The 11,313-nt window shown below is 42.2% G+C and overlaps 1 protein-coding gene across 1 annotated transcript in view; it reads right to left on the bottom strand.

The window, feature by feature from the left end:
- Positions 1 to 10,861, bottom strand: part of LOC104490882 (polypeptide N-acetylgalactosaminyltransferase 10) — a gene marked incomplete at its 5' end in the record, with an annotated part of 41,569 nt that extends 30,708 nt beyond the window's left edge. Inside the window, 3 exons of the mRNA XM_010133233.1 lie at positions 5,452 to 5,618; positions 9,767 to 9,905; positions 10,759 to 10,861. Coding sequence (XP_010131535.1) covers positions 5,452 to 5,618; positions 9,767 to 9,905; positions 10,759 to 10,861 — 409 coding nt within the window. The remainder of the gene's footprint in view (positions 1 to 5,451; positions 5,619 to 9,766; positions 9,906 to 10,758) is intronic.
- Between the last annotated feature and the right edge of the window lie 452 nt (positions 10,862 to 11,313).

Below are 11,313 nucleotides of genomic sequence, written 5' to 3'. Positions count from 1 at the left end.
ATCTTGTGAAGTCTAAAGGGGTATGCAGATTCCTGCACCCAGCGGGGAGTAACCTATGCACCAGTACTGAGACTGGGAACCCAGCAGCTGGAAAAGAGCTTTGCAGAAGAGGAGCTGGGAGTCCTTGGGCACAAGGACCTGAAGTATTTGCTGAAGTACAGGACATACTGCTTAAACGTAAGTTTTGCTTTGTTTTTTCTTTTTTTTTTAGAGTCACTGTAAGAGTGACTGAACAGCAGAACAGGTTGCCCAGAGACATTCAGAGTCTCCCTGCTTGAAGATTTAAAAAACTTGAACAAGTAAGATCTCAAGAAACCTGTTGCAGCTGAGCAGAGGGGTTGGGTTAGCCGATCTCCAGACATCCTTTCCAACCTCGACTGTTTGTGATTCTGTACGTGCCCCAGTCCAGCCTCCACCTGAAAGACATCTCTTCTCCAGAATAGACAGAAGAGGGGACAGTTTGACTTCTGACTTTCACCCAGTAGTAGGATATACTTGATGTTCCACTGGTGCACAGAGTTACCAAATATACAAAAAGGAAGAACATTTAAACAAGCATCCTGCAAAAAGAAAATGTGCCATCCTGAGCCCTCTGTTCCTTCAGCTTAAGGCTCTTCCTTTATCTACCGAGACAGAGGACAGCATTACATTTGTTCATGCAGTCTTACAGACAGCAGAGCTGGCCACGAGATACAAGAATTAGATAGAGACCAACAGTCCCTTTTGTACAAGACAGGCACTAGCGATGAACAGCTCCATTTCTCACAACCACTGCCAGATTCAGACTGTAGGTCTAGGGACTGAAGCAGACTAAGGAATCATGAACTGCTGTCTGTTGTTGCCTGCTATCAATAACAAAGTGTTGTCAGGGCTGACACAAAACCCTGCAGTGTTACAAACTGACCTGCATTTCAACTCCTCTTGCCCTCCTCCCATTTCTATGATATAATGGAACACACTTACCACTCAGTGGCATTGTAATTGAATAATCAAAGAGCAAATGAATTTAACATCTGACAGTCCCCAGGAGAAAACTGATATACATGAAAAAAGCATTTTAGTTTACTTTGGGCTATTCCGGTAACAACATGCTCAGAGAGATATAATTAGTACCCTGCAAGCCAGCATATGAAAAGTCTTAATTTAACTGATGTTGAAGCTAAAGAATAGCTATAGAAATTAAAAACGAAGCCACAAATCCACACAGGACTGCCACAGCTAAGCACTTCTATGATCAGGAATTCTAAAATTGTAATTCACATGCATTGCATTATCCAGAAGGGTAGGTGTTGTTTTGGACCACCCTGAACTAGCTGAGGTTAATCCAAGGAGGTCAGTCTGTGGATCTATAGCAGTTCTCAGTTGCATGTATGAAGAGGGAAACAACACTCGGCAGGTTCTTACTCTAAGTCTGCTGAATGGGTGCCTCTGTCTTCAGTATAACCTATATTTTTCTGCCCATCAAATCCCTACAATTGTTTTGAAATGCTTAAGGTTGGGAGAAGAAAGTCTTTATATCACAGACATCCCAGCTAAGTTTGTGGGGAGAAAAAAGCATAAGCTATTGCAGTCTTACCAGGAATGCTACTGCATTGATGCTAGAGGCTATTTACTAGAGGAAGCAGGAAACAGCCCTACAACATCTGCTGTGTGTGACCAGAGGCACATGATGGAAAGCAGCTTCTTTTAAGCTAACTCAACCTAACAAGGGAATCCCCACACAGAAAGAGTCAACTGTTAAAGACAGCTGCTGGAGGTGACAACGTGGACCACAGCTCCAGGCAAGCTGGATGCTGCACTGCACCGCTTTAGGCTGATCCCAGTGACAGGCAGCCTTTCCCAGAGCACTGTGGCTGACGTGGAATCCAGCACTAAATTTGTTTGAATTAAGGCCAGATTGCAGTCATTTGCATTATACTACAGACATGCAAAAAAAAAATTCCAGACAGCAAGTTGTTCCAGCACATTTTGATTTTTCAAATACAAAGCAAAGGAAACATTTCAGAAAGACACCTCAAAGCTTTTGCTGCTCGCTGTTAAGATTTGCTGTCATTGGGACAGCCTTTTTTGGTTGAGAAATGTTTATTGCTAAAGGTCACAGAATTATGTCTCTCAAACAAATTAAGAAATAAATGGCTGTTGACACTTCCAGATGATGATTCATCTGTCCAACAGCTCCACAGCTGCCTCTCAGGTATGCTGCAGACCACAGCAGCCACCAACTAGCTCAGAAATCCGTCTTCGCTCTCCTGTCACTTTGCTAGCCAACTTCAACCCTCTTCACAGTCACACCAAAAATTCCTTGCTCTCAAGCTTAAAAACAGATGAAAAACATATGAAAGCAACATCTGATAGAAAAAACACTGATAAGTGCAGCAGCCAGGTTTCCATATTTACTATTTCTATTATTGGCAAATAATAGAATCCTCTCTGCTTCACGGGAAGGAAAGATTCTCCGTGTATGAGACACAGGGATGAAGGAGTCTGACCAACTGGCACTAAATCACCACCTACAGAAACCAGTGCAATAGCAGAGCAAGGGAGCAATGCTAACAGAGCCTCAAGGGCAGCTCGGCAACGCCCAGGACGTTTAACTCCAACACAGGTCAGCACACACAAAACGCTAGCGAGAGGGATACAGTCTCCTCGCCAGAAAAAGCCACGTTCTTGAAGGTTAGTCTTTTTAAAGAGTTATTAAAGTGCTAGAGGTCTGTTTAGACAACCCTCAAGTGAAAGGCCATCGCGAGGTACAGTAAAGCATATCTGATATTTTATCTTGTCAGGGTAACCTCTCAATAAAAACATTAATAACAGATTTTTATTGAGCAATTATCCTTTTCATCTTTTGCTTTTCACTAGAGTTTCTGATGACTGTTTGCTGATCTCTTTGGGGGAGAAGCTGACATTTACTGTTCACAGTACGCCCCTCTGATCTCAAGTGCGACCTCTACTTTCTCTATGTCCAACAGTGATTCTGTACTTCTAGAAGATGCTGTTACAAATTTGTGGGACGAGCATTTGAAACCACAGCACAGCACTCCTCCTTGCAGACAATGCACAGGACTAATCCTAATTGATTTTCAAAGAAAATCAAGAAATCTCTCCTCATTCTTTTTATTGCTCCCCAATTCTGTGGCAGTGGTGATATTCATCAGCTCGCACACAGGGTTTTTGCCTCCTGCCCAATTGAATCATGAGAAACAGATAACCAGAGCAGTAGCCCAGCAGTCCAAATCCAGGTGACCTTTTCAAACATACAACGTGCAAAGTAAAAGTTTTCCTAGAGCCTCCAATCCTTCAAGTTTGATGTGTTAAATTAACAATTCTCAGGTATCGGGTTGAAGTGTTTTTGTTTTGTTTTTAAATACATGCAACGGATAAATTAAAACCAGAAATTTGTAACCAGCAGCCTTTCAAGTCAAGATCACGTATTTAGGACTTAACAGCCTCCTGAAGATTAAGGATGTATTCAAACCCAGTGAGGGATGTGGAAGCCAATGCCAATGTGGTTAAGGAAGAACGCTGACTGCTGGAAAAGGAGCAGCAAACAGCAGGAAACACTAGAGTGCGGGTACAGAACTGACAGCAGCAAAGGAAACATGTTTCAGCCTAACCAGTAATTGTCCCAATATGCACAGATCAACTGAGCGAGCAGGAAAACACTGGTTTGTTTTTTTCAAAAAAACCAGGTTTTATTAGCACTCTCTGCCCGAGTGTTGTTCTCTGCCCACACCAGTTTAGCTCACTGTCCAACACCAGTCTTTTATATCCACCCATAAATAGATGCTGCACACAAGTTAATCTCAGCTACTTCTTACAACCTTTATACGGAAGACAGATGACTGAGGGGGACGAGCTTGCATCTGATCAGAGGCAGGCAGAACAAAACAAGAGTGAGCTGGATGAACCGCATGTGTACAGACTGACAAGGAGCAGGGCTGGAGAGCCAGGAGTGCTCTCTTGTGCTTGGTCAGAAGGGTACATCTAGAGAACAAGGAAAACAGATCCACAGGAAGCCAGATTTCATTACTTCCACTTCTCTCAAAAGAAACTTGTTTGTACAATTCAGCTGTGGTTACAGCATGGGCTTGTCTAATTTGCTTCTAGACTGAGTAGCAATAAAGAGACCTTGTTAGGAGAGTGTAGGGGTTTTTTTTTCCCCTCCACAGCTTGGTCTGAAAATTCTCTAAAGAAATACTTATTTCATATAACATTGATTTGTTCAAACCAGTATGCCTTGCTTGCAAACTAATTAGAGATGTACTGTAGCTGTTGGGTAGGGCTTATGTGAGAGTCAGTATCAGTCGGAACACTGAATACTCACAAGCTTGTTTCCAAGCTCATTTAAAGAGCTTCTTACATGTCAGATTTTTTGGAGGGGTGCCGTTTAGTATTTGTGTAGAGAGCTTTTTTCCCCCCTAGTTGAGTAATCTCAGTGGCAAAACTCCTGAACTCAGCAGCTAAAGCTAAATAGTCTTTGTAAATTTAAAGGAAAAAATAGAATTGCTAGATCTGATCATAACCCCTTAAAGTCACTGCACCCTCTTCAACACAGGCAAAACTAGCTACTTCAGAGGACTTTCCACGTGATCTTTCTAGCTGTGCAGTGTCTATACGACAGAGGTGCTCATTCCTCCTTCAGCTGAGTGCCTTTTCCACCACAGCAACAGTGCAAACTACAAGACAAAGTCTAGCTTAATTTCTATCACAGAGCATGTAGATGGTTCAGAGAAGCAGACCCTTGTTTTTCTGCTACACAAGTAAATCCAGCAACTACATCTACACATTGCTACCGCTGTTACAAGTGCTCCACTTGTGATGTGTTATGCCAGCGACTACACATCTCTGGACGTAGCACTTAAACCCAATCCAAAATGACTGCTCCGGCAATGCAGTACAAAATAAGGAGTGTAGTTGCAAGCAGGTCAGCAAGTGAGAGAAGTTTTGGGTGTCGCAGATTTACTTTACAGGAGTACAAAATTCAGGAGGAAAACAAGCCCAAGCATAGGCAGACGCTGAGGTGGAAACCTTTTAGCAAGACTTTTTACCATTTCCTGTGCCTAGAAAAAAAATGCAGAATATGAGGAGTGAGCTATTCACCCTCTTTATTTTTTTTACCCCCCTGTATTCCAAGCATCGAACATTTCACCCTGTGGTTAAACGTTAAGGATGACGCAGGCCATTAGCAAAATATTTAACCCAACTTCCCTGTTTATTCACATTGTCCAAAACGCAGGACAGTCCACGCCATCAGCAGCTAAACCAGTGCAAACTGAATGTGGAACATGAGTTTTTTGCTAGAGTTTTGGTCTTTCAAATATACTGGAGCAAGGTTCACCCGAGCTCTGCTGCTAGCAAGTAAGAAACCTCAAGTCATACACGTATCTGCAAGTTCATTGATCCCTTAAGGTAGGTAAACACAGGGGAGGTGTTACATACAAATTATCCTACCTCTGTCGCTGAAGTCATCCACCAGCACTATCTCTGCTATCAGCTCAGGAGGGGAGCGGTTTAGGACACTGTGCACTGTCCGGAGGAGAGAGGACCATCCTTCGTTGTGGAACGGTATTATCACGCTAGTGTTCGGAAGCTTCTCCAGGTACAGCTTATTCTTGCAGCTGGACACAGACAGAGTAAGTCAAAACGTGGTGCCAAGACATCAGCACTTCCACATTAATTACCGTCAAGTATCTTAGTTAATTCTGCACTCCTTATATTGATGCAAAATGCCTTGGAAAAAGAAGATCACCCCACCAACTTTCAGGCCTTATCAAGCCAGTGTTGACCTGACCTAATCTACCTGGGGGGAAAAAAAAAATCCATGCGAAGTGGGAACTATTAATGGCCAGTGACACTTGGCAACACAAAGGTCAGAGGGATCTATTAGGTGCTGAAGTTACTTTTAAAGGAAACTCCAGTTACAGCTTAAGATACAGAAGTCTCTAAAATACTTGTTTTCCCTATCCTTATGCCTCAAAGAGCACTAGGAAGAGGAATTTCTACAAAGTCATTTCAGAAGCTGAATGCATCTCTTCTATGCGTTACCAGTACATTGGTTCAGCTCACTTATTGCCAGTTTTCAGAGAAGCAAATCACTCGAATCACATATAGAACTGTCATCCAATTTTTTAAAGCAAAACATGCAGGAAGTAAGGATTTTGTGTGACAGCACCTTCTCTAAACAGTCCCAGAAGTTCAAGACGTTGTGAACAATATACAGAAGAGACAGGATAATTGCTAGGAAGATTTGCTCAACAAAGAAACCCATCTCTCAGTAACAGATCAACCTCCAACCTCTACCAAAGGCTTCCTTTGTCTTGCTGAACAATCATTCAAACCACACTTCTCCTAAACAGTAAGTCTTGTCTTTCCCATTTTCCAGCAGGTTTAGTCTGACACCTGGGATGAGTCCTGCAGACTGAAGTTACGAAGGCTGGACTTTGAACATAAAGCCCTGAAGAACTTGGAGAAAGCTCAGGAGTTACATCTTCAGAGACCCGACACGGACCCCTTGAATTTGGGGGTATTTCCCCCCCAGCATTAATCATTGTAATTTTGAAATAAGGGTAACCCTCTCTTGCCTTGTGTGGGTGTTTTCAAGGAAGCTTCATGAAGAAAATTCAAACTGCAGCAATAAGTGCAGTGTGTACTTTCCTGCAGGTGTGGCCCTAAGTGGAATCTGAACCTTGTTAAACAGGTAACACCCAAAACTGTACAGTGAATAATCACAGTTAAAAATAGCCAGTAGCTGTTCACTAGGGGACAAAACCTATTACACTCCTAGAACCCCATATGTCCAGTGCACAACAGAGGTGGCCATGCGAGAAGAGGTTTTTAGAGTATACTGATGACATTGCCAGCAGGGCAGGCTGCCCTCTCTACTAGGTGAGGGAGTCACACTCCGCTCCCTGCCCTGTCACACACACACCCGGCCTCTTGCACAGCCTGCACCAGAGCTGATTTGCAGACTCCCTCCTGCCAGGCACTCCACAAGGTCTTCACTACGTGCACCACACAGGGCACGCTTGCAGTCACTGCCTCACTATTCCCCAGAAGGGCAGATGGGAATGAAAGCGGCTCTGGCAGTGGCAGCTTTTTCCTGGGGTCTTTCCCAGGGAATGGAGAAGGATGCACCTATGTTACACAAGCTCAATAAATCTGTGGTTACAGGAAGTTACTCTGGTGTCTGTGTGAAAGGACAGTGGCTTATTCTGGGCCCAATGAATTGTCTTGGGGCACTGCCAAGGGCTTGCAGGCTACGGCTGCAATGCACAGATGCAAGATGCAAAATAAAGCTGCACAGACTGCTTTCATCCAGCCACCAACATCGCCATCTTAACCTTCTTTTGAGATAGCTACCAGCTATAATTCTGTTCCAATAGGAAACGAGAGCCCCCAAATCTCTTCAAACTCTTCGTGAACTGGAATTCTCATTTTCTGACTAACAAAGCGGGAAACTTTAGCTACTAAGTTTAACCATTAAGCATGGAGAGAAATTGTTTCCCTCCAGCTACTGCATTTACAATTGGTTTACAAGACCTGCAAAATTAGTATTTAATATTAAAAAACCCAGAAGCACTTACAGGAAACGTTAGCAGGGGAAGACACGACTGCTGAAATGAACAATTAATTTTGTGTGTATGTGCACCAGGTAGATCCAGTGCCTGCCTTCCCCAGCCCCTCGATTCCCATGGTTAACAGCAAGCAGAGGTGACACACTATTTGGTACCAAAAGGTCCACACAAACCATCTCAGAAGCAAGCAAACACATTGGCCACTTCCTTCTCCTTCCCCACCCAGGGCCGCTGCTGGGCAGAACCCCAGATGTGGCCCAAAACCTTAGGACAGGACAGGTGCTGCCTTTCTCCCCAGTTCACCTTCTCCTTACACTTCCTGCTGTTTGTGGGCACATCTCCAAACGACAAAGTCTCTATTATCTCTCACTACATAAAAGGTGAGCTAAAGCAAGTGCTATAAAACACAGCTCCTTTCTTTCTGGAAGGCTCGTTAAGAACTTTGTCTCAGCCTCACGTCATTACAAACTGCCCTCATCATCTTCCAGATAACACAAACAATACCATTTCAAGGATGAAATTAATGGGCACAGGGAATGCATAACAGACCTTTTCAGTCATGAATTGCTTTGCTGTAAATCTCCACTATACATAACCACACGCCCTGCCCAGCTAATCCTAGCACCTATTATACACATGCTGTTTACCCTCTCCTTGAGACCTCCACAATTATAATTCGCTAGTCTGGGGAAAGAATGTGTCAGGCAACAAGCAAACCAGCTGCAGTGGCATCATTAATCATAGCTTAAGTTGTTGGTGACCCAAACACTTCATTCAGCTGGGGACTGGAGTTAGAATTTTCACATTTTATAAAAGTTTAAATAGCAGAATTAGCAGCGAGGAGTCAGCAACTACAGGAAACCATGGGGAATGTGAGGCAGTATATTAAACCCACAGATGAGGAAATGCTGGTGTTGTCTGATGTTTAAATTCAAGAGCCCATGGCACTCCCTGTAAATAGAGACCAGGTGTGATTTAGGATAGGAAACTCAAACTGTATTTCCTAGAACTTGAGTACAGGCTGATCAACAAGCATCTTCAGTTCCCTGATTTATCTGTATGTTTAAACATTTCAGCTGCATGCCTAAAATATTTATGGGGCTATACTCACTACTCTGGTTTATGAGTATATATGAAAAAAGGGTGTCAAGCCAGAGTATTTGATTAGTTTGCTGTGACAGCTGAAGAGGTAATCTCTCAAATGCACAGCTAACAGATTATAAAACCTGACTTTTGGAAACTATCTCATGCATAAAGTAGATGTTGAATTCAGATTCACTAAAGTGCAATACAAACGGCTTTACACAAAACAAGCTTCCATTCAAATGTCTAACAATGCTTTCAGATTAAGAACTGCACAAACAGTATTTAAAAACCTCATAAACAAGGGTTAAGTCCTAACTAAAGCTCTTTTCCTAATGAAAAAAAGACTTCTTCTGGCTTGCACAAAATCCACTTTGACACCATCCTAAGGGAACAGACAGGGAATGAAAAATAGATGAACTCAAAAGGCAGCATTCAATTGGAACTAGTTTCTACTCGTAAACTCTGAAGAGGGTTTTATGAGGAAGATGTCTAAAAAACCTAATCCATAAATCTGAAGGATTTCTGATAAAACTCTTCATACACAGTTGAGTGTAGCTACTCAAACTTTTTTCTGCTTCTGAGCATTTCATGGCTGTTTCCAGCTAGCAGCCAACCTAAGAACTGGGCAGAATGTTTAGTGACAAAGTCATCACCTGACCACACTTGGGGCACTTGTCAACCAAGTCAGACATTTACATCAGATTCCACTACAGAAAGAAACAGCTCCACCTTACAAGTTGCTAAAAGCTGCTGGCTACGTCAATGGGCTCGGGAACTGAACTGTCACGTTGCAAGAGGTGGAGGGAGCAGCCTCCTCTGGGTTAAGTTCAAGACCTCTTCTGCACAGGGCTGCAAGGTTTTGGTAATTTTAAGTCTTTTGGAATCAAAAGGCAATTCTTTTCCCCCCCAGATTTGGTCTCCTATATTTCCCATCACAATTACTATACCCAGTCCTTTCTGAAAAGGACAGGAGCCAGCTATGAAAGGATTGTATTTGACAGACAAAGGTACAAGAGCCCGTCATTAAAAAAACAGCACACTCCTGCAGATGTGGTAATTTAAGGCTTGTAAACTTTCACTCATAGAAATGCAAACTATATACTCACTTTGGATGTCTGATGTCTGGAAGGGAACGATTCAGAGAAATTTTATCACTCACAAAGATATTAAAGCCGTTTTCCCTGTATGCCTGGTCCACTCGCTCTGCATCAGTCATTGGGTAAGGTTTTCCCTGTTCTCCATGTCCTATAGATAGAAAGTAAGTAAATATGCATCATTACTACTAATTGGTGCTTAACTAGCCAGAAACTAATCCATGTATCAAGAGGAGCAGTCATCTTACCGCCCTTTGAAAATCTCTTCATTAGTCTTGTGCTCTATGTCATACTCAGCACTGGGTCAACCACATCAACCGAAAAATTTTATTTGATAAGCAATTTTGCTACAAACCACTCAGCTGTGCAAATCATAGAAGATAAAAGTCTTCCTTCTAACACCAGAAACAGATGAAGGGGTTAAGGCAACGCTGTGGAAGATCTGCAGAATGTTTTTGGTTTCACTTCAGGAAGAACACATATGGTTTGAACACCTGAACACTGTTGATTTTTTTCCAACACAGATTGATAAGTATATTTAACCACCCGAGCTCTTGCACAGAGGAGTTAGAGCCCTTGCAGACATACCAGTGAAAAGCTGTGACGTTCAAAACAGGCCCTTCTATGCAATGCAAGACAAAACGAGGGAATAAAAAAAATGCATGAATGTTATAATCTAGAACATTTTTCTTATCTCTCTTCCTCCTTTCTGGAGCTCCCATTTTTAGGGGAGGCACAGGCACACATTTTTTTGGTAAATTTTTAAAATATCAATACTGCACCTATCCTAGAAGTATCAAGACATTACCAGTGTATTTTCACCTCAGAACAGTTATTGTGGTGTCAAGGGAAAAGGCTTTAACTGGGATTAACACACAATAACTGCTGCATCATGTCAAGAACATCATCTGAAGTTGAACAGGCTGTTCACCACTCAGCAAACTAAATAAAATCAAAATCAATTACAACCTGTATTAAAACTTTGTTATAGTAATGTTACATACCCACACGCTCTGAGTCCCTCCTTATAGCTTCTTTGTTATGCCAGTCCTTTTTCCTTTGTCCATCACCGAAGTAAGGGTCTTTCTTTTGCCTCACGTATGATGCCTTTTAAACAAAAGATTGGATATAGTAAACAGACAAGAGGTGAAACCTTTCCTGAACAGCATTCCCTTCCTGTAAGAGGAGATTAAACGTCTTCCTTAAGGTAAGACCATCACAAACAAGTAGCTTTCACCCTGAAAGGGCTGACAGAGACGGCAAGTTTTGCTTGCCTCAGAACAGTACTTTATAGCTGTTAAAGTGATTCTTTTTTTCAGGGCACCATCATGTATGCAGATCAGTATTCTTAATCAGGGAATCTATTAAAAACTCTACTTTCATTTTGAAAACACCCAATACATCTTACATCCTATTTAATTAACAAAAAAGCTGTAATGGGAGACCTATTGCAGGATCATTATTAACAAGCACACTACTACACCTGAATAAAATCAAAATAAGATTTGAAAGGTCATTTATTAAGACTCTTGCTGCTCAACTTAAAAGCAAATTTTACA

The sequence above is a fragment of the Buceros rhinoceros genome, unplaced genomic scaffold (assembly GCF_000710305.1).
Source record: "Buceros rhinoceros silvestris isolate BGI_N320 unplaced genomic scaffold, ASM71030v1 scaffold5703, whole genome shotgun sequence".
Lineage (NCBI taxonomy): Eukaryota > Metazoa > Chordata > Aves > Bucerotiformes > Bucerotidae > Buceros > Buceros rhinoceros.
Note: the sequence above shows the minus strand (reverse complement) of the source record. Positions and strands in the feature narration are given on the sequence as shown.